The sequence below is a fragment of the Schistocerca piceifrons genome, chromosome 1, assembly GCF_021461385.2.
Source record: "Schistocerca piceifrons isolate TAMUIC-IGC-003096 chromosome 1, iqSchPice1.1, whole genome shotgun sequence".
Lineage (NCBI taxonomy): Eukaryota > Metazoa > Arthropoda > Insecta > Orthoptera > Acrididae > Schistocerca > Schistocerca piceifrons.
Window position 1 is genome coordinate 489,864,109 of NC_060138.1, and position 25,009 is coordinate 489,889,117.

Below are 25,009 nucleotides of genomic sequence, written 5' to 3' on the forward strand. Positions count from 1 at the left end.
ACGCGGTTCCAGACTGAAGCGCCTTTAACCGCACGGCCACACCGGCCAGCCACTCAATAATGGAAACTACCAAAGAGAACTGGGCATAATAATGCAGATAGCCCAAAACAATGAGTACAATAGTAACATGGTCACAAAGCTCCACAACAAAATTAAAAGTAAACTAAAGGCAGAAAGCACAAAACACAAAACCATTGACAACATCACAACAGAACCAAACACAATCACAATCACTCAGTACCATAACAACTAAACAAAATAATCAGGAAAACATAATTGAAAACACAAGATGGTACACAATGACATACAAAAACAAACTCATAATCGCCAACATTTTCAAATGACAGTTAAGAAACATAGCATACACATTAGACAATTCTATCCAAAAATACACTCTACATCTGACAAAAAACAGAGATATATACCAGAAAGCAGGTACATATCAATTACAGTGTAACACCTGTGATGACAGGTACATAGGACAAAGAGGCAGAATGTTTGATGTCAGATACAAAGAACACATGAGAGCCCAAAAGTATGGGACAAACCACTCCGCATTTGCAGAACAACTAAGAGAACACAATCACAAACCAACCAGTAGAGAAGAAGATGTGAAAATAAGTAGAATCAACAATAAAAAACACCTCCTAACCCTACAAGAAAATTACCACATACACAAAACCAAAGCAGAAAATAAAACCCTGTTGAATGGTCAAGTAGATAAACCAAACAACTCATTGTTTACACTAACAGATAAAATAATAAAGTAACACTACAACAGAGGACTATTATCATAATGGTAATGATAATAATAATAATAATAATAATAATAATAATGATACATCCCAATCTCCTTTTTACTCACCCATCCATGAACCTCTCCACAAAACATTTAAACCCCAACTCAAATCAAACAGGGGGGGAATAATAAATAAAAAATTGCATGCATGTATACTCTCTCTCTCCCTCTTTCTCTCTCTCTCTCTCTCTCTCTCTCTCTCTCTCTAACACACACACACACACACACACACACACACACACACACACACACACACACACACACATATATAAACTTACAGAAATTAATAGATGTTAGTTTTCAGATTGGCAACATGTACATGTATGTAAACAAATCAAACAGTATGAAATACACAGTGAACTCAAAGTAGTTACGTCGATATTACTGTTATGTATATACTCGGATCAAAACAACAGGTGCAAACAAAATGAAAAGCGGGAAGAAAAATGTTTGAAAAACAAAAAGCATGCTTATGTTTTGTAAATAAGAGTGGTAGTGCGACCCTCGTGTGACCAAATGATAGGAAATACCGGTGCAAACTAAAAACACGAAGAACCATAGTAATCACTTATTTACATAAAAAGCGAGCAATGAACTATTTTATAATCTGCAAACAATACACCTCAAAACAAAAGTGTATCATAACTGTATCATTATAGAGCCCACTGATGATGCCCAAAAGTGTAAAAAGGTGAAATGCACCTGGGAAAATAAAACACAATACAACAAGAGAGGAGTTTTTATTTACAAAAAAATATCTATTTTTAAACTGTCATATGCTTCTTTGATATTTATGAATATAGCAGTGATAATTTTGCTCTCTGACAAGGCAGTCAGGATACAGCAATAAGATAGAACTTCTACAACAACAGAGAAATGGACTACAAATGATAACAGTAAACTGTGACAAAAGATGGTAACACGAGTTCTTAGTGAAGATTTGATTTAATGAGCTTACCTGTAATTTCTGCTGATGAACAGGAAACATGTCAACCTTTATACTGAGAACATTGTTGCCAGAAAAACAAAGCATTGCTTCACAATGAGTATTCCATGCAACACTATTAGCATTAGGTTCCTGTGAAAAAAAGGATAAATAAATAAATAAATAAAAATAAAAGAAAGATGAAATTAAAAAATAATGTTATATATACATAAAAGTGGAAGGGGTGCAGGGGTGGGGGGTTTCGTGTTGCAAGCATGATTAAAGTTAATAGGTAATAAGAAGTAATGAAAAAAATATCCAGTAATTTGCTGCCATGAACAATTTGTACTTATTCTTTCTATTCTTAATTTCTACCAATTATTATTCTAAGATATATACCTTGCAGCCAAAAGCATCTGGGCATCCTGCTGCATGTGCTCTGTGGGAGTCACCGATGGTTTCTTCCAGCTGCTTATGGGACTTTGCCCTGGGCAAGAGATTCATGATAAATGCAAGCTGAGTAAGGGGCCAATACCATAAAGTACTCTCTGTAAAACTGAACTGGGATTCCATCTGGACCTGGCCAATTATTTGTTTCTAACTTTTTCAGTTGCTTCTTTATGTCAAGGATCACTATTTCTATGTCCTCCATGCAGAAGTCTGTGCGATCTTCCTGCGTGAACGATTTCTTACACATGAAATTTAGCCTCCGACTCTCTTAGTGATTTTACGTACAACCAGAATTATTGGGTTTTTGGCAAGATCTTTTGCCAAGGTATGCTGGTGGAAGTTGTATGCTTCACACACTGATATTCTTAAGGACACACGAATTTCTACTTACTTTTGCATGTTGATGTTTGCGCATTCTTTTTTTAACTGAGAGTGCAACGATCTCTGTTTCCCCAGCATTTTTCAAATCTGATTATCAAAACCACGGAGGGTCTGTTCCATCCTTGACCCACTTACTTAGCACATACTTCTCCAGAGTGTGATTAACAATCAGTTTAAACTTTGTGCATAATTCCTGTACATCCATCATACTGGAACTAAATTATGTCCTTTCATTGTCTAAGTGGGGTGTTAAAAACACGCTTAGCTGCTTTTTCTACCATAAATACTCTCCTAGCCGTGTTGATTAATTTTATCACCATTAGTAACTATCATCACTATGATGACATCATGATCACTAATGCCAGTCTGTATACTGAGACTGTTGATAAGGTCAGACCTGTTTGTAGCTACAAGATCTGCAGGTAGGCTTTGGACTAGTTGTTCAAGATAGTTTTTGGAACAGTGTTAAAAAGTTTCCAGAATGAGATTTTCACTCTGCAGCAGAGTGTGCGCTGGCAGAAGTAAAGCTGTGAGTACCGGGCGTGAGTCGTGCTTCGGTAGCTCAGATGGTAGAGCACTTGCCCGTGAAAGGCAAAGGTCCCGAGTTCGAGTCTCGGTCGGTCACACAGTTTTAATCTGCCAGGAAATTTCACTGTTAAAAAGTATTTCACAGGACTGTCTGTCTGTACCAGCTGCAGTGAATTCATGGATGGCACAGTCTATACTCGGTACATTAAAGTCGCCTCCAACCAATACTGCATCATTTCGGTATTTCTGCACTACTGCCCATAGACTTTCCTTGAATGATTTTATAGTTGTTATGGGGGAATCAGATAGCAGATAAAAACATCTTATAATTAACTCAAATTCACCTAGATTGCTACTTGTGTCCACTAACTGCACAGTCAGGCTCACCTTCAACCTCTACAGATGCAATGTTTTTGTAGATGGCAATGAACACTCACCTTCCTATGGAGTCTAATCTGTCTTTTCAGTATATGTTCTATGCCTTGCTAAACATTTCAGAGCTTTCTACTTTGGATTTCAGCCAGCTCTCTGTTCCAAGAATAATATGGATGCAACAACTTTCCTGGAGGGCAACAAGTTCAGAAACTTAAGTACAAATTCTTGGACAATTTATTGTTAAGATGTTGGCAGTCGAAGTGTCCTCACTTTGCACAGACTCTGATTTTGCTCTCTGTGTATTGCCTGGTGAGTACTGGTCAGAGGCTCTCAAACTACCATCTAGTCTAAAATAAACACCAAGTGCACCCCGCAATTACTCTGCTGCCCAAGTAGCTGCTTCCTTTGTGTAGTGCACACCTCTACAGGAGAGTGCTGCAATTCTTTACCCAATAATGAAGGTCTAGAGGTCTGTAGCCAAAACCATCACAGAATCGATGGAGCCTTTGGGTGAGATCCTCCACATGGCTCCAAACCCGAACACCAATCAGTTCTAAGAATGATGTTGAAAATTCTGAGCTCTACTTTCACCCAGCTCTACTTTCACCACACACACGATGCCAGCAGTCTTCATCACTCCTGTCAGCCACTCTGAACTGAGGATGTCCTAAGAACCCAAGTGACACATGTCATTATGCCGTGATGCCACTGCATTAGAATGACCAACATTGGCAACAAGCAGAAACTTGGCAGGAGACAAGGCCACCCAGGATAGCCTGTGGGACACCATGATCTGTTTATCATGCACACCTAATTGCACCACCTGCCAATTATGAGAAAGGACATTCCTTGCCACTGCCATAAGCTCATAAGCTCATGAAATTCCACAATCTGAGTAAAATCAGCTATGGAAGGGTCGGACAATGTAAACGCCCTAGTGTGAACCTCGGCATCAGGAGTGAACTAGATAATGACCTCACAAATTAGCAAGTATGTGTAAAAGATAACACATCAGGACATTCAAAATGACCCTTGGATGACAGCCCTTGAAGATTGGCAATCCAGATCACATACGACTGGCCAGGGCACTAGTGATGCTGGTTAACTGCAACTGTGCTGCCACCACATGGGTTTGATGTCTAAAATAATGTACGAGCAACCAACAAAGTCCATGACAGGGGAGTTTGTAGGGGTCTGTGAAAGGCTTCAAATTTTGGACAACAAGCCAGCCTTATCAACTGGATTGACAATGTACCTTACTCGGCAATGCATCAAGGACAGCACAGGTATTTTCTCCCACCGTTCCATCAGTTCAGCAAAACTGGCAAACAACGTTGGGGTTGGCGAAGAAAACTGCACAGCTGATGCCTGGCCCCCACCAGGGAGGCAAGGGCGCAAAGGAAGTCTGCATTCTGGTTCATCAGTGACTGAACATACTCCTGCTGCTGTAGCAGCTGCTGCTGCTCTTTCTGTAGATGCAACTGCTCTTGCCAGCATTACAGAAAAGCTGGGTTCATGGTGGTTCACGTTAACACTAGGAAAAGGCAAAAGGAAAATATAGGGGCATCTCACACATAAGAATGTCCTTCATCGCCACTTTAGTGTCTGCATAGGCGAGACAACGTCACTACATTTCAAGTTTGGCATGGATGCTTCACGGGCCAACAATGACTCAAAACTAACTGGGTAACAGAAGAAAGGAGCACAAACCTGCTGTGCGAGTCCAAACCTACATAGAGATGGGCAGAGGAATGACTCACATGCGGTTGGTGCGGACAGCTAACAGGTAAGTACTCAGCAACCACACATGGCACAAAGCACAAGGCAAGGTCTGCAGAGGTTGAACTCCATGTAAGCGCTCGCTTGCACGAGCTACTGCTGCCCGCAGGTAAACACCTCAGCCAGCATACCATGCCATGCGTCACAGGCACCCACCACAGCAAGTTTCCGCACTATCCCGCTGCGCAACCCACAACATCTCATGTGCCTCGATCTCGATGTCTGCTGGCGGGGATACTAAACAAAGAAATTATCACTGTATCATAATTAAAACCAGATGGATCTGCTGTGCTGGTTGTTTCAGAAGCCTGTCATAAACCCTAATGAATACCATTGAAATGATTACAGTGTCAATTGTACAGCAGGTAAATTCACTAAAAATATGGTGACAATTAATTACTATCAGAACTCTCCTGAATATTAAATGCCTTAATTGTAACAATGAAGGAAATAGGTTTGGAGCTAAATGACCCATTGGCATTGATCTCAGTAATGACAGAACATAATCTCAGAATAGGGAACAAGGGAGGTAAGGAAAATACAGCAGCAATGTAGCTGTAAAGGGTTTGTACCCCACTCCACCTGAATTCAGTTCCAGCATCTTAACCACTGTGCTTCCCCACTTGGTTCACAATAGGAACAGAAAGAGGCACCTAATGCCACTGTGGTAGTTACATGGTAAGAAAGAGCAAAATGAAAAGCAGGAAGTGTCCAGGGCTTTTTGACCACATACTGTATTACACATTATACACAAGCACCAAAGAAACTGGTATAGGCTTGTGTATTCAAATATAGAGATATGTAAACAGGCACAATACGGCACTGCGGTTGGCAACGATGACATAAGACAAGTGTCTGGTGCAGTTGTTAGAATGGTTACTGCTGCTACAATGGCAGGTTATCAAGATTTAAGTGAGTCTGAACATAGTGTTATAGTCGGTGCATGAGCGATGGGACACAGCATCCCCGAGGTAGCGATGAAGTGGGGATTTTCCCATAGACCATTTCACGAGTGTATCGTGAATATCAGGAATCCAGTAAAACATCAAATCTCCGACATTGCTGTGGCTGGAAAAAGATCCTGCAAGAATATGACCAATGACAACTGAAGATAATCATTCAACATGACAGAAGTGCAACCCTACTGCAAATTGCTGCAGCTTTCAGTGCTGGGCGTTCAACAAATATCAGTGTGTGAACCATTCAATGAAACACCATTGATATGAGCTTTCTGAGCTGCAGGCCCACTTGTGTACCCTTAATGACTGCCTGACACAAAGCTTTACACCTCGCCTGGGCCTGTCAACATCGACATTGGACTGTTGATGACTGGAAAACACGTTGCCTGGTCGGACGAGTCTCATTTCAAATTGTATCGAGTGGATGGACGTGTACGGTTATGGAGACAACCTCATGAATCCATGGACCCAGCATGTCAGCAGGGGACTGTTCGACTTGTAGAGGATCTGTAATGCAGTATGGCATGTGCAGTTCGAGTGATATGGGAGTGCCAAGTATGTAAGCATTCTGTCTAATCAGCTGCATCCATTCATGTCCATTGTGCATTCTGATTGACTTGGGCAATTCCAATGCGACACCCCATATGTCCAGAATTGCTACTAAGTGGCTCCAGGAACCCTCTTCTTAGTTTAAACACTTCCATTGGCCACCAAACTCCCCAGACATGAAGATTATTGAGCATATCTGGGATGCCTTGCAACATGCTGTTCAGAAGAGATCTCCACCCCCTCGTACTCTTACAGATATATGGACAGCCTTGCAGGGTTCATGGTTTCAATACACCCAAGAAATTCCCTCAAACATTAGTCGAGCCCATGCCACATTGTGTTGCGGCACTTCTGAGTGCTTGCAGGGGACCTACACAATATTAGTCAAGTGTACCACTTTCTTTGGCTTTTCAGTGTATAAGCACAGTAAAGGAAGTACACAAAATGAGTTTTTAGAAGCATAAATTACCAGATTAGAATTTCATGATTATTCAAACAATTTGATCAACAACAATAAAATGACTATAACAGATAACATTCCTTTAGAATTATTAATGGATGTCTGAGACAAGTGGAAGACTAATAGTGCAACATCAGCTATAATAGTACAGCCCTTCCCAAGGAATTTTGAAAAGACGACAATTACGGTACCTAAGCAAGGAAATGCTAACGAACACTGAAATTAATGAACTCTGGGATTATTATCTGAAGCTTCAAAAATTCTGCTGAGCACTGTTAAAGAGAGATTAAAAGCTATGGATATGACATACCAGCATTTAGGAGAGGACTGATTTTGGATTTTGGAAAGCAGAAAAACAAAAGAAGTCATTATAGCACTACAAATTAATTTAGGAAGAAATGAGATGAACAGGAAAATATAAACAACATTAACTGATATGGAAAAGTTTGACAGATCTGACAAAGTGGACAATAATATAATGTTTGGAGAGTGAAACAAAGGTGGAGTAGCCATGAGATAAAATGCTGTTTTCAATTTATACAAAATCACGTGACATTAAGAAAGAGGCTACATTAAGAAAAAGTGTCAGATAGAGGTGATCCTAGATATTTTATCTTCTTGCAGAAAGTGCAATAGAAATAATCATAATGGATACACAAATATATATAACATTACATTTACCACTTATCATATAGCATATTCAGAAATGGACACGAGTTAAAAGTTCACTACTGTTCCAACATCATGTCAGAGAGAGAGAGAGGGTAGGCAGAGAATATACAAAACTAAGGCAAACGGAGAGTAAACATTAAGATAGGAAATATAACTCTGAAGCAAGTAAATGAATTTTCTGCTCAGGTAGTAAAGTACAGTAATTGACAACAACAGAAGTAATGTGAATATTAAACAATGAATTGAAATGACAAAACTAGCTTCCAGAAATATAAGTACTGTAATTTTTTAAATAACAAACCCTTAATATAGAAGTAAGGGAAAAATTTGACACACATACATTTGAAACATTTTAAGGTGAAATAACAAAAAAGGAAAAAATTACAAACAATAGATGTAAAGATTCAGGAAGAGAAAAAAACAGCTTGAAAGATGGACAATTATAATTAAGATGATAATATATCTACTGCATTAGCATTTAATCTTTCTTTGAGATTTTTTCCCCCTTTTTCTCTACCATATAACATTCTTTAACACCAGAATGGAGAAATGGGTCAAAATTTCCTGTCATACATTTTTCTTCAAGATTATAGTCACATTTTTATTTTATTCATGAAAACATATGACTCTTCCTAATTTATTATCCTCTTGACGATGATATTTAGGATATGTAAAACAGTCATATTTTCTTGGACATTTCATTCAATATACTTACAACAGTGGAAAGGGTCAATTCGACACCACCACAATTTCTCTTCTGAATGTATGTAAATAATCAACAATGAAGCAGCAAGAATAAAGGGTCATGCAGAGTTGTTGTTGCTCTTTGTTGCATCTTGGCACATGTGTCTTCCAAACTGCCACAGTTTATATCGTGTCATTCATATAATATTCTTTGTCTGTGAAAGACATTTTTGAACATGTCTCATCAGTGTGGACTTTGATGAAGAAATGTTACATCTCTTACACTTCAACACTGAACTGGAAATTGACTTCACTGATGACAATGTGGACTTTGGTAGAGAAGGATTCAAATGTTGATCTACATCATCCCTTCCCTCATCCATCACAGCAGGCCCATTTGAATGCATCTACCAAGGATGGCTGTGAGGGATGGACCCATGCGGAAGAAGATTGGCTGTGTACATTCTAAAGGAGAGAGGAGGTCCCACTATTTATGCCTGCCAATGAGTAGGCGACTCTATCATCTGTGCTTTCCATCTTATTTTTGACAAAGCAATGCTACATCTCTTGGAAGAGAGAGAGAGAGAGAGAGAGAGAGAGAGAGAGAGAGAGATTAGACGGTGTCACTTGAGAGACAGGTAAAGTTGATAGTAAAAGCCACCAAGGGACACAGCCTTGTTGAAGGCACCTTCAGTGCCAGGTGAAGAGGGCATGCATGCTCTGACAAAGTAGAGAGTAAAGTGCTGTGCCAACAGTAGCATATGACCAGCAAGGTCACAGAAGTAAGAGTGGTCTTCACAGTAGAGCCAGACAGAGTATATCCCACAACACAGGGCAAGGAGGGCTCTAGGTGTGTGGTGAAACCAGATTCCCTAAAGGAGTAAACCTTTGCAAATCCTGGCCCTCCACATTGGGGATCAATCATAGGTCAAACAATCCCATACGGGAAAAGTATGCTGTTTCAAAACTCAAAGGCAGGAGCAGCTGGACTGATGATACTGATGAAATACCAATGCAAGGAAAACGACAATGCAAACAGAAAATACTTATACTTTGCTGCTTGGTACGTGGAACTTTGAACAAACCAGGAGCTCTACATGGATTAAAACAAAAGATGAAGAAATAGAGCATAGGAGTTGATGCAATTCAAGAGGCTAGGTGGACAGGAGATGGTATCCTAAGAAGAGGCAATTACACAATTCTGTATAGTGGAGGGGACAGTTGTACAGTAGGTGGCATAGTCTTTCTTTTATACAATAAGCATAAAGCAGCAGCTCTGAATTTTAACCCTGTAAGTGAAAGGATAAGGAGTTTTTAAGAATGAAGGCCCGTTTTTTCATCATCATCTTTGTATATGTGTATGCACCTACAGAACATGAGGAGGACGAAATGAAAGATGAATTTTATGGTCGACTATAGTTGAATTCTTTTATCTCGGCGGCTCGCGCATGCCCGCCCAGACGCTGGAGATTGCTGCGTTGCCAGTTGCACACGACGCACGCGCCAATAGAGGCAGCGCCATAGTATAGCATAGTTCGCAAGCTTACGTGTAGGGGGGGGAGCATGCAGTTCATGAAGTAAAACCATCACGGCCGCATTAACCCTTTTGCTGCTACAAAGACGTGCTCCCTGCATTCCGCACTGTGGGCGATTTTGTCACTGCACTGCTCGCCTGTGCAGACACATTGTGTTCCGACTGCTTTGACACTCTTTATCATTCGATTCCACAAAAACTATTTGGCTCAAAAATTAGATTTTTACCTATCTTCTTGACTGATACCTTCCCCCCATAAATGACTTAATTTTGTTTCGATGTTCAACGCAGTTATTATGCAGCATTAAATATAGTAAACCTTTGCACGAAATTTTGAAGAGTTTGCAGAGGTAAAAGTCCATAGAGTATACTTTCAGTATGGTCGATTTTAGTTGCCACAATGTTGAGAATGAAATGTGGACAAGATACCTATATATTTAATTTAATTTAAGTACCACATAAGTGTCGTATGTAATATTGAGAAATATTCCACCTTTTGCGACTGTAACAAAAGTTTTACTTACACTGGGCACGTTTGGCTTTATTTTAAAGCACTTCAATCGACCAAAAGGAAGTAGACAAAATACATTAAACAAAACTGTGGACTTACAAAAACATTAGGACTTGAATATACCATCTGTCAGTGAAGTGCTCAGAGCTATGTCAAATATAATTTTGTGTGTGGCACACACAAACAGCATTTATTTGCTAAAACACTGATGAGCCAACACAAACATTGAATATTGTGCTACCACAGCACAAAACTACGAAAGGTGACTTGGCAATGGAGGACACAAAATACAGTCCTCTTATGATGCTTCAAAAGAGAGAAACGCATCTGGTCTAAATAAGTCGCTTATTACAGTTGCAGAAGAGGGATATATTTCAATACCATTGGTAAAACTGCGACTGTGGAACAAAAGCAAGAAATAGAACATGAATACCATTGTGTATGTGCCATACCTTTCACTGATGGAAGTGCTTTAAAATAAAGCCAAACGCGCCGTGTGTATATAAAACTTTTATTACAGTCACGAAAGATGGAATATTTCTCAATATTACATACGACACCTATGTGGTACTTAAATTAAATGAGATATTGTTATACAGTAAATATTATATGAAATTTAGATATCTTGTCCACATTTCATTCTCAACATTGTGGCAACTAAAATCAACCATACGGAAAGTATACGCTATGGACTTTTACGTCTGCAAACTCTTCAAAATTTCGTGCAATGGTTTACTACATTTAATGCTGCACATCAAAACAAAATTAAGTCATTTATGGGGGGAAGGTATCAGACAAGAAGACGTGTAAAAATCAAATTTTTTGGCCAAATAGTTTTTGTGAAATCGAATGATAAGTGTGTCAAGGCAGTGGGAACACCATGTGTCTGCACAGGCGAGAAGTGCAGTGATGACAAAATCGCGCACAGCGCGGAATGCGGGGAGCACGTGTCTGCAGCAGCGAAAAAGTTAATGAAGAGGCAAAGCACTAGAAATTTAATTCAAACGAATAAAATTCATGAAGTGAGGCACTCCAATATTGTTTTTAAATAAAGAAAATATTAAGCACCACACAAGGTTTGAACTCATAACCTTTCACTTGGCAGCCCAACACCTTAACCGTTCCGCTACCTCAGCTCATTGAACAGCGTAACTCCATAAGGACTCTAACATCTCACGCAACTACTTATCACTGTTGGTATGACTATGAATTACTCACGCTTCGTCGAAGTACAATAGGAAATAAACAATTACCGCTGTTCTTTATTGCGAAAAAGCAGTTCATGAGATTGAAACAAACACCTTTCCTTGCTATCGCCAGAATTAGGAGTCTTATTGCTTGTTTGGTTTAATTAACTAATAGAATATGAAGCAATTGGTATAAAGAATGCTTTTTCCAAACTTTCTGTAAAAGAAAGTCTGCTATCAAGACATTGCTTTTGTTCTATTACTTTATTTATGACTGAACGTTTCTAAAACTGAAGACACTCGTCCCTGCTCTGCACTGCTGTCGAGATCTGGCAACGCCGTTCTCTGTTCATTGGCTGACTGTGTTTTGTGACGTCAGATGCGCAGAACGAACCTAAACTCGGCCGCCAAGATATATGACGTGCACTTTAGAACAGGAATTAGAAGGTACACCAAGGCATCAAGTGAAGATAGTGTTATGGCACTTCAATGAAAAAGTGGAAAATAAGAAGCCTTTAGAGGGACAGCGGAGAGAAAAGCTGGCATGATAACTCAAATAAAAGTGAACAAAAACTTACTAGCTTTGCCTAGGGCAGTGAAATGGTAATGAAGGGTACAAGGCCCCAGAGAAAGAACATAAGGAAAGCCATATGGGGTTTGTTGGACTGCACCACTTTCAATCAAATTGACCATGTTGTTGTTGTCAGCAGACATGCAACTCAAATCTTTGAGACTGATAATTGTAGGAGAGTTGACTGTGACTTAGATCATTATATGATAAGAGTGAAATACAGACAACTTACTGCAGGCAGAACAACAGAAGAAATATGAGGCTAAGCAAAACTGGACATTGGAAAGTATCGAAGAGAAGTGAAGTATCATGAAATATGTTCTACAAGACCCCATAGAAGTAGTTTTGGGTACAGAAGAAAGGGGGCAAAAGGCAGGATGTTTTGGTGAAGATTGTAAAAATGCACAACAGAGAGGAGTGAGGCAAGAAAGAAAATGATAAAACACAGCAACAAGATTTAATATAGAAGAATTCAAGAAGAAAAGGAAAGAGGCAAATGAAAGAAATGAGAATCAGAGCAGAGATGGATTATGGAGCTAGAAGGTGAACATACTGACCAACGCACAAGGAAACACTAAAAAAAAAGTCCAGGAATTGAAGAAAGGCTTTCAACCACAAACTGTATACAGCATAAATCAAGAAGGAAATTTTTAGGAGGAGAAAACAATTTAGACCCGTGGGCTGAACATTTTAGTGAACTGCTGAATGTTACAACAGAGATAAAACCAGGAGAAATCGAAACAGAGAGCGACCAGCCACGCCAAAATTTAGCCAGTATGAAATACCTGTACCTACACCAACAATGGAAGAAGTTGGGTTGGCATCAAAAGCCTGAATAATAATAAGGTTCCAGGGAATGATAACAGTTCAGCAGAGATGATAAAGGGTGAGGGTAAACATCAGACAAGGATTGTCCACCAGCTGATCATTGAAATATGGGAAAAAGAAGTGACGCCAGGTCAGTGGAACCTGGCCATTATTTGCCACATTCATATGAAAAAGGACAAAGCAAACTGTGAGAATTACTGTGGGATGACTTTACTCGGTGTTGTGAACAAAGTCATTGCTATGATACTCGCTCCATTTACAGAAGAGGTAATTGTACACTTGTTAGGTTTTCGACAGTGCAGGTCAAAGACTGATCATATCGTCACTATAGTGCAAATAATGGTAAAGTGTTATGAATATAATGGGGTGTACATCAGCTCTTTGTAGATTTCAAACAGACTTACAGTAGCATTAAAATAAAAAAACTGTATCAGTCACTAATGTGTGTGGAACACCCACATAAGTTAATTAAGTTGGCACAAATTACCCTCACCAGCACGAAATACTAATTGAATGTAGATGGACAACTCAATAAAGAACTTGAATTAACCAAGGGTTATGATGAGGGTTTGTTATCCACACTACTTTTCAACACAATGTTGGAAAGAGTAACAAGAAATGTGAAGACCAATGGCCTGGGTGGAACTTTTTAGCTGTATGAATTAAAACCTAGCATATGCCGATGATGTATGTATGCTGCCTAGAAAGCAGAAAGAGCTCAAAGAAGGATTTGGCAGACCAGAAAAGAAGGGAGAGATGTTGAGACTTTGCGTAAGTGACACCAAAACACAGCATTTCTTTGCTTTCAGGAGAAACACTGCTGTTAAAGAGAAATACACCTTGCATAGGCCCAAGTATGAGAGGAGAGAAGTTCCAACACTTGGGAGCATTGGTAACCCTTGACAAAACAGCATAACTGATTAAATAAAGGCAAGGATTGCTGTGGGAAACAGATCTTACTGGGTATCACAATTATGCATTCATGTAGCCTGAGTAGAAAATCAAAGATAACAGTCTACTGAATGGTTAAAAGGCCAGTGGTAATGTATGGCTCAGCAACATGGACAATGACTTTGCCTGAAGAGAAGTCTCTGAAAAGATCGGAGAGGAAAATATTAAGAAAGATTTTTGGAGCAGTGAGTGAGGCACGGCAGTGGAGAGTATGGAAAAACAAGGAATTGGAAGCACTATATGGTTACACTGACCTACTTTCGGAAATCAAGTGCAACAGATTAAGACAGTTGGGCCATGTAGAGCGAATGATAGAGGACAGATCTGTAAATAAGGTCTACAAAGGAAATCCAGGTGGCAGAGGGTGCAAATAGAATCCACAGTAGTGGAAATGGAAATGAGCATTTGGCGTCAATGGCCGGGAGGCCTCTTGCGAGGCAGGTCTGGCCGCCTTGGTGCAGGTCTTATTACATTCGACGCCACATTGGGTGACCTGTGTGCCAGATGAGGATGAAATGATGATGAAGACAGCACAACACTCAGTCCCTGAGCGGAGAAAATCTCCGAACCAGATGGGAATCAAACCAGGGCCCGTAGGGTGGCAATTTGTCATGCTGACCATTCAGCTATTGGGGCGGACACCACAGAAGTGATGACTGGCTAATGTGGACAATGACCTGAGAAATATGGTAGTGAGAAGATTGAAGAGACAAGCAGAAGATCATCAAGACTGTGCTGCAAATTGTCAGAGAGGCCAGGCCCTACAAATGCTATAGCACCAAGGGGTGAGTGAGTAAGTAAGTAAGCCATTTGCACAAAAGGTAAGTCTGTGTATGATCTTTGGTTGCATTCTTCAAGGCCTACTTTCCTCAAGGTGGTTATGCCAAGTGAAAGGTTTCAGGAGTTTCTCATGTTTCTCTGTTCTGATGAAAAAGCAATCTGACATGTACACCTGATAGCCAACGAATCTGCTTTAGTATGTCAAATTTGGTGAAAGTTCTTGGAAAAAAGAACTCTTTTTTTAACCCGCTGGAGATAATGTAACTATAGGCGAGCATCTATTGCCAAGCAAAACATATGGAAACTCACTCAATTCATGCCCAACAAACCTGACAAATATGGTCTCAAATTCTGGACTACTGCCCCTGTAGTGACAATGTATATGTGTGCAGTGTTCCCATGCCTCTGGAAACAGGACAAGCATAGAGAGAACCAACTACTCAGAGAGTATACTGTTCTGTGTCTCCTGGAGCCATTTATAAATCAAGGTAGAAGCGTGATGACACACAGCTTCTTCACGTCTCTTCAACTTGCTAAGAAACTCAAACAAAAAAACTTAATTATATAGTACAATAAACAAGAGGTCTGGTGTGAAATCCCTGATTGGGTAAAGAAGCAAAATGTTGAAATACACTCTACATACACCCTGCACCAGACTGGCAACAGAGACTGAACAATGACCGTATACCAAGAAAAGAAGAATAAAAATGTAATTCTTGTTAGTACCCTACTTGCTGAAGTAGCAATAAGCAAAGAAGGAAAGACAAAATCTCAAAATCATAATATTCTACAAATCGATGAAGTATGGGGTGGACGTGGTTCAGCAAATAGCCTGTAAATACACCACAAGTGTATGCTGCATGTCTTCTACAACATCTTGAACATGGTGGCAATGAATGCATAGCTCATCTACAAAATAGTAACAAAGAAGAAACTGGAAAGAAACCATAATATTCTATAAATCGATGAAGTATGGGGTGGACGTGGTTCAGCAAATAGCCTGTAAATACACTACAAGCGTATGCTGCATGTCTTCTACAACATCTTGAACATGGTGGCAATAAATGCATAGCTCATCTACAAAATAGTAACAAAGAAGAAACTGGAAAGAAAGAAGTTCATACTTCTGCTGGAGAATAAACTCAAGGAAACAAAAGAACAAAATGAACAACAGAAAAAAAGAAGAGGATATGGGAACAAAATCATATAAAAAGTGTAAGAAGTGCCAAGCTAGCCCGTGCAAAGGCTACAGGGCCACTGACAACAGTGTAAAGTGTCTCAAAGCCGGTTATGGGAAATGTGTGTGTAAAATAGAAATGAACTGTGCTAAGTGTATCTAGCAGATCCCAATGACTTGAGTAAAAAGTACAACAAAGCCGTGTGTATAACTTTTGTGAGTAGAATAAGGACCATGTACATTAAATGTGTCTAGGTTTTACAAGTGGCTAATGCATAAAAGTCTACTGTTTAGAAAACACATCAGCATAATCAACAATAAATCAGTCAGGTTTTTTTTGTTGAAATGAGTAAGTAATGTTTTAATTGTTGTATTTAATATCTATTATTATAACCTGAAAAAAGGTAGCGATTACCATACACTATAATAAAGTACTTGTTTAATTCCAATATGAAAATATTTTTTGCAGGGTCAAAACGACCCCTTTCTGCCATTTTAGGAATATCAGAAACTATTCAGTTCTAGTGTTAATGCAGTGTAGCAATAAATGAAATCGTACATGTGCACTCTGGCACTGAACCATTAACAAACAACACATTGACATTCAGATGCAAACTGTAATGTGGAACACTTACCTGAAACAATAATTCCTTTTTAACAAGATCATAAACAAGACACTGACTGCTTTCATCAACCACAGCTAACTTCTTTCTTGATGGACTCAGATCAAGGCATCTTACAGCAGAATCTACCTTAAGAAGGTGCACAGGAAATGGATTGTCGAGATATATCTTCCACACTTGACCATCTTTCAACCCTAAGAGCAGGCCTTCACGACCTGGAGGACCTCCGACAACTTTTATGTACCGTATGGCACATTCCATGACCCATTCTCTCTCTTTCGTACCTTCAAATGTAAGACATTGCAAACGTTTCTCCTGACACAAAACAAGACTGTTTGTGCATACTACTAGTAAATTACATTCCAATTTTTGATTAATTTTTTCTTTCACACGATAATGCATTCCTGTGGAATCTCCTGCATATAGTTCATATATTACAACTCGTTCCGGAAGCTGAACCTGGAAGTCATATGCAAATAAAATTACTGGAATAACTTAGATCAAATACATTAAGAATTTAACAAGAAAATCTACAATGTAACACTTTATGAATAATACTTGAAAACAATTCACATACAAAAATATGAACACAAAGGAGTTGGTGAAAACAGTGGCACTGTTAAGGTCTCCAATGACAACAATGTCTGCAAGCACTAATTTCTAAACTAAGAAAACAAAACTGCCCAAAAAAATCTGTAACTACCTATGGTAATACTTAAATTTGATTTTAGCTTGAAAATAGCTATATTGCTACTATTTAATAAATAATTATGTAAAATAGAATCATAGTGGATATTACACAATGATACAAGGCAACTATTTACTGATAGGTGATTGAAGAGAGGTGCACAATCACACATAACAGTGCAGAAGCTTTCGAGCTTTTAGTCTCTGTCTAATTAAAGTACACACACACACACACACACACACACACACACACACACACACACACACACACATGCATGCACACGCACACACACACACACACAAAAGTGCAGGGGGGGGGGGGGGGGGGGAACGAATGGAAATGATAAGATATTGTTAGGACTGGGACAAGGAAACTATTAGTCCTAGTGAAAAAATGAGTAGGACCTACTTTGTAGGAAATTTAATGTAGTTTAATTCTGTATTGGGAAACATTTTCACTAGAAGCCATGGTTTTCAAGTTATTCAAAAAGAACATTAAAAAAAATATCTTTAAACCCACCCCCAACCCAATACTCACACCCCACCGGTCATGATTTTTAGTATGTCATTCAGGACACTTCCGCCTAGCACTGTGCAAAAATTTGTGACCACATGATTCTTTTCCCCTAATAGAATCTTGTAAATGTTGCGTATCTCTCTGCCTCCTAGCTCCCAATACTTATCTACCCCTTCTGTATCCCACACATCTTCACTCCCCATCCTGTTCCTCACTCAAACCCCCCACAAACAACATACATTAAGGGTCAAGAGCTGCTGTACATTTAGGGAGGGGTGTGTGTGTGTGTGGGGGGGGGGGTAGGTGGGGAGGGGGGGGTGGGGGGGCGTAGGTGGGGGGGGGGGGTTGCGTGCACACCTACAGTAAGAAGTAGAAGAGTGGAAGCTCAAAAGATATTAAGCTTATACAACCTTTAGATGTGCAATACGCATGACATATAATTCATCTAGAGGTGACCAGGTGCCAATGTGTACATGCGTGACACATAATTCACTTAGAGGTGAGTGATTGCCAATTCTTACTGGATTCAGCCTGCATACTACATTAAAGTTTTAACCTTTTGATAAGCAATAATGTTAGAAATGCGCTTCATTCTGTAGCAGTACAATCCTACAGAGACATGCTGTGAAACAAAGGCAAGACACACAGAATACAGAAACTGATACTGTCTCATCTATGAGTACTAGTGTCAGTTAGGGGAAACCAAGTCACCTACAATTGTAGGTGAAACAAGCAAACATAACTAGAAAGATTTCTTTGCAGAAAAATCTCAACAAAATAGCAAACAACAAAAGAAATGGATGTACACTAACAGATGGAAAACATTTACTGACTGCTGCTAGAGCAGAACAGAAAGTAATATTGAGTAGTTAGGAACATGAATATGAACATTTCTGAACAGAAGACTCACTTACAAAGAGCTAAGCAAGAAAAATTAGAGCAATCAAGATCAAGGAAGATAACACAGATAGCACAAAAGAAATGTAAAGCATTTGAGAGACACACAGACAGTGACAAAATCATTAGCTTTTGCAATCAGAGCTCTTTCTGGTCAGCAGAAGGGAATAAAGGTTACAAGAAATGAGACTAATCAAAAATTAATACAGACAGTTGTGCAGGACGCTAGTTTAAATGTCTTTCTGTTGTTTCTCCCTTTATGTGTGGTTCTAGATGACTTCCCTAATTAATTCTTGATAGTCCTGTTTCCCACAGCTCTTCTTCTTGTTTGTCAGATGAAAGAATCACTGTGTCTAAAATCTAATGATTTTGAGATTTTTCCAAGTGTGCCTGCTCTACTGTTGATTGGTTATGTAGAAAATTCTCCTTTCCATATTAATGGATTCTTTCCATGCCTCTCACTAGCTTCTTTCACCACTGCAATAGGCTGCTTTAAGTCATATTTCCAAAATCTTAAGATTTCATTGCTCATTTTCATCTATTATTATTAGATTTTAGTGTCAAATTTATGTTGGCATTTCGTAGGCACAAATTTTAGCCTAGCTTTTGTTTATGTTGTCAATGTATTCTTAATGCTATCCACTTGGCTCTCTATTAAGCAGCCAATGTGGAAAGTTTGAAAATAAGCAAAAAGTTCATTTAGTGTAGGCTCAGTTCTTTGTTTACTTTTGTTTCATTATGTAAACAATACAGATTTAATTGTTTCTATTAGCATTCAAACTTTAGGCCTAAACTTTCCAAGAAATTTTATATAGGAATTGAAAGTTATTCTTGTTTAATTTAGACTAAAGCTAAAATTTGTTTGTCATGAGTGAGAAGTGTACGACTTGCATAGTACTTTTAGTTCCAGGGTGTGGTGTGAAGGTCATTGCAGTTTCTTTCAAGTGGGTGATTGTAGTGGTGTGGGAATTGGTGAGATAAACAAGGCTCATTGGTTGTGCAGGATTTACTGTAGAGATAGGGAGATAGTGGAACAGGAGCAGAAGACTGCTGCCCTTCAGGCGGAAATAGATAATGCAAAACGAGATCTGGAAAGCTTAAGGGAGAAGCGGGAAAAAGAGAGGTGGGAAGTGATGACAGGTTTTAAAAGAAATAGGAATATGGCTTTCTTCAGCAGTTTTGTTATTAATGTAAAAAACAGGTTTGATCTGTTGTCACAGTTGGAAGCATATGAACCACAAGTAGATGTAGGACAAACTTTCAAAAAGTGTTTGAGACGTAAGAAGTCAGAAAAAAAGTTGTGAAGAAGAAGAAAGTTTTGTTGTCAGGTAGTTCACATGGTCGAGGTGTTGGCCAACTGTTGCAGGATGAACTAGGGTCAGTTTACCATATCACAAGTTTTTTAAATCTACTGCAAGTCTGTATCAGATGATACAGGATGTAGGTTCACTTTGCAAAGATTCCACAAAGGAAGACACCATGGTAATAGTGGGTGGGGCAGGCAACAGCTTAGACAGGGACCATAGTTATTCAGTTGACGGTGACTTCATAAAGATAACTTCAGTAATGAGACATACTGGTGTCGGGCTTGTGTCTGTTTTGAGGTGCCATGACTGGAATCATTTAAACTCTTCTGTTAGGAGAGTTAATTTAGAAGTAGAATGGCTGCTTGGATCAGGTATGGGATCTTACAGCAATGTTGACTCTGTTAGTAGGTGGGACTATACGAGGTGTATTCAAGTTCTAAGGCCTCCGATTTTTTTTCTAATTAACTACTCACCCGAAATCGATGAAACTGGCGTTACTTCTCGACGTAATCGCCCTGCAGACGTTCACATTTTTCAGAACGCTGACGCCATGATTCCATGGCAGTGGCAAAGGCTTCTTTAGGAGTTTGTTTTGACCACTGGAAAATCGCTGAGGCAATAGCAGCACAGCTGGTGAATGTGCGGCCACGGAGAGTGTCTTTCATTGTTGGAAAAAGCCAAAAGTCACTAGGAGCCAGGTCAGGTGAGTAGGGAGCATGAGGAATCACTTCAAAGTTGTTATCACGAAGAAACTGTTGCGTACCATTAGCTCGATGTGCGGGTGCTTTGTCTTGGTGAAACAGCACACGCGCAGCCCTCCCCGGACGTTTTTGTTGCAGTGCAGGAAGGAATTTGTTCTTCAAAACATTTTCGTAGGATGCACCTGTTACCGTAGTGCCCTTTGGAACGCAATGGGTAAGGATTACGCCCTCGCTGTCCCAGAACATGGACACCATCATTTTTTCAGAACTGGCGGTTACCCGAAATTTTTTTGGTGGCGGTGAATCTGTGTGCTTCCATTGAGCTGACTGGCACTTTGTTTCTGGATTGAAAAATGGCATCCACATCTCATCCATTGTCACAACCGACGAAAAGAAAGTCCCATTCATGCTGTCGTTGCGCGTCAACATTGCTTGGCAACATGCCACACGGGCAGCCATGTGGTCGTCCGTCAGCATTCGTGGCACTCACCTGGATGACACTTTTCGCATTTTCAGGTCGTCATGCAGGATTGTGTGCACAGAACCCACAGAAATGCCAACTCTGGAGGCTATCTGTTCAACAGTCACTCGGCGATCCCCCAAAACAATTCTCTCCACTTTCTCGATCATGTCATCAGACCAGCTTGTGTGAGCCCGAGGTTGTTTCGGTTTGTTGTCACACGATGTTCTGCCTTCATTAAACTGTCACACCCACGAACGCACTTTTGACACATCCATAACTCCATCACCACATGTCTCCTTCAACTGTCGATGAATTTCAATTGGTTTCACACCACGCAAATTCAGAAAACGAATGATTGCATGCTGCTCAAGTAAGGAAAACGTCGCCATTTTAAGTATTTAAAACAGTTCTCATTCTCGCCGCTGGCGGTAAAATTCCATCTGCCATACGGTGCTGCCATCTCTGGGACGTATTGACAATGAATGCGGCCTCATTTTAAAACAATGTGCATGTTTCTCTCTCTTTCCAGTCCAGAGAAAAAAATCGGAGGCCTTAGAACTTGAATGCACCTCGTACTAGGCATGGCCTTCGCCTCAACAGAGAAGGGAAGGGAAAACTGTCTGGGTTATAGCTAATAACTTAAGGGGGGTTGGGGGGGGGGGGGGTGCACTATCGCCTTTGGTAGAGTAATAGTGTTCACGAGTGATTGAACAGCAGTTTTCTTAGGGTAGGGAGGGCAGAGACAAAAGATGTTCAGAGACAGGTGGAAAATGACTTTCACATTGATAACACAGACAGCCAGAATGAAAATTTTAATGACACAATTCATGCTAACAGTCCCTGATTGAAATTGGAGATATTCAAAAACTGACAAAAAGTTAGGTTTGTACAGCTGTAATTCAGTCAGTACACAAAATCAGTTATCCTTATTGCATCAGAAAATCTGAGGACTAAGGAGTAAGCTTAATGAATTGTTTATTTGTGTTGAAGAATTAGAGTGGAGCAAACCAGTTGATATAATCTGCCTCTCTGAATATCATTTGACCACTGGTATAGACATGTTACATGTTATAGGATTCAAGTTAGCTTCATACTTCTGTAGAGAAAATCTGGAGAAAGGAAGAGTTGCCACATCCACATTTGTCAGTAACTGTTTTAATTTCAAGAATACTGATATTAACAAATTTTGCTCAGAGCAGTAATTAAAAGCTTGTGCAACAGAAGCAGTGTTTTATAATAAGTCCTTTATAATGGTAAGTACAATACAGACCACCTTCAGGAAACTTTAACCTCTTCATAAAAAATCTGGAAGCTCTATTGTCCCATCTCACAGTAAGAAACAAGAAAATAGTGGTTGCTGGCGATTTTAATGTGGATTTAATTGAAGAGCTCTGTCAGAGAACAATTACTGCAATCAGTAACATTGTCATGAACTTTGCAACTAGGGTATGTAAATGCTCTGACACCACTATTATAACATCATTGTAGACATATCGAGGGAAGTCACATCACAAAACCAATAGTAAATGGGCTGTCTGATCATGACGTACCAAGCATCTTATGTTAAATGTTGAAATTTGTCAGGACATAAAATCTATGGAATCTGAGTACAGGTGAGTAATAAATCAGTTAAAAATGGAGAATTTTAGGAGACTCCTCAAAGACAGGAACTGGATATATCTTTACAACACTTCTGACTCAAATGGAAAATTCAAAGCATTGATTAATGAAGTTACTTCCTTTTTTGAAAATTATTTTCCCCTAAAGGCAACTCAAAACTAACAGAAGTCTAAAAATAAACCATGTATTACAAAAGGAATAAAGATATCGTGTGAGACAAAAAGAAGACTGTATCTACTATCTAGGCAGCTCTGATGTTAGCATTGTAATGCATTACACAAAAATACTGCAAAATATTGAAACAAATAGAATAGAAATCTCAGCAGCTTTATTATGAGAAAAATATCATTACAACAGACAACAAAACTATATGGGATATAGTGAAAACAGACAGTAGGGGCCAAAAAAGAAGAGAAACAGATAGCTCTAACAATAAATGAGACATTGGTAACAAGTGAATGTGGTGTTGCAAACCTCATAAATAAGTACTTTGTTTCTGTTGCTGACAGATCGGGGTTGTTGGATTCAGTAAACAGTGCAGTGGAGTATCTGAGAATGGTCTTTACTAATAGCTTCAGTAAAATGGAAATGACAGTGACATCTCTCAACGAAGTAGCATCCATCATAAAAACCTTAAAATTAAAGTATTCTAACGGTTATGATAACATATCAACTAAGTTAATCAAAGAGTGATCATGTGAGTCGAGTTCTATCTTCAGTTATTTGTGTAATCAATCTCTTATCACGGAGCACTTCCAGACTGGCTAAAATAAGCTGAAGTGTCTTTAGAGAAGAGGATAAAGAGATACTGTCTAACTATAGACCAATTTCACTTTTGCCAGATTTTTTTAAAAATATTTGAAAAGGTTGCACTCAAGTGTCTTCTTAAGAATCTGGGAGCAAACAATATATTGTCCAAGTCACAGTTTGGGTTCCTTCAGAGTTCCGATACAGAGTACACATACAGTGAGAACGTACTTAATTCATTAGGTAACAAATTAGAGGCCGCTGGCATTTTCTGTGACCTGTCAAGAGCCTTTGTCTGTGTCTTCGGCAGTGCTGCAAAGTGGTTTGAGTCTTACCTAACACAAAACAAAGGGTGTCATTGTAAAATAACTGTCAAGTACCCAATCAGTCTTCATCTTACTGAAAATTAATTACCTGTTCCTTGAGGTTCTATCTTGGGTCCATTGCTTTATATTGTGTACATTAATGATCCGTCATCTGTTACACTGCCAGATGCTACGTTTGTTTTGTTTGTTTCGTTTGCAGATGATACAAACATTGCAATAACTAGGAACTCAAGTACAGATTTAGAAATGGCTGTCAATCAAATTATCACTGGCACTGACAAATGGGTTAAAGCTAATTCAGAAAAGACCTACTATATGCAGTTCAGAACCTGTAAGAGATTTTCTTCCAGCATTTGTATAACATATGAAGACATGTAGACTGAGGAGACTGACAGGTGAAGTTTCTGGGATTACAACCTGATAATAAATTCAGTTTGGAAAGGCATACCACAGCATTGCTGAAGCACCTAAACAAGTCTGTAATTGCAGTGCGAATGATGTCAGATGTAGGAGGAAAAAATAGAAAACTTGCATACTTTGCTTACTTTCATTCTATTATGATACATGGGATCATATTCTGGGGTAACTCATCAAACTGAGCAAAAGTTTCTAGAGTGCAGAAGTGTGTAATTAGACTCATCTGTGGTGTGAATTCAACAACATCATGTAGAAATCCATTCAAGGAACAGGATATTCTAACCACTTTTTCTCAGTATATTTTTCCTTAATGAAATTTGTTGCAAGTAATATGTGTTTATTTCCAACCAATAGCTCAATACGTAGTGTCAGCACTAGGTATAAGAACAATCTACATTATTACCTAAAATCACTTACCTTGGTCAATAAATTGCCAGCAATCATTAAAAACTTGGTTTCAGATTCAGCTCAGTTTAAACAGAGTTTGAAAGACTTTTTGACAGGCAACTCCCACTACAGGGACTGTTAAACCAGCTTAAGTAAAAATGTCTGTTAGATTTCAGTTCTGATAGCACTTGGTCACAACAGCCAGGATTAGACATTT

General features: G+C 39.2%; 1 protein-coding gene across 3 annotated transcripts in view; it reads right to left on the minus strand.

Annotated features, from left to right (window-relative positions):
- Positions 1-25,009, minus strand: part of LOC124795389 (intraflagellar transport protein 122 homolog) — a 242,550-nt gene that overhangs the window by 143,213 nt on the left and 74,328 nt on the right. For all 3 annotated transcript variants that reach the window (XM_047259406.1, XM_047259414.1, XM_047259422.1), the window contains 2 exons: positions 16,736-17,182; positions 1,758-1,877 (listed from right to left, as the gene is read on the minus strand). In XM_047259406.1, the coding sequence (XP_047115362.1) occupies positions 1,758-1,877; positions 16,736-17,182 (567 nt within the window). The remainder of the gene's footprint in view (positions 1-1,757; positions 1,878-16,735; positions 17,183-25,009) is intronic.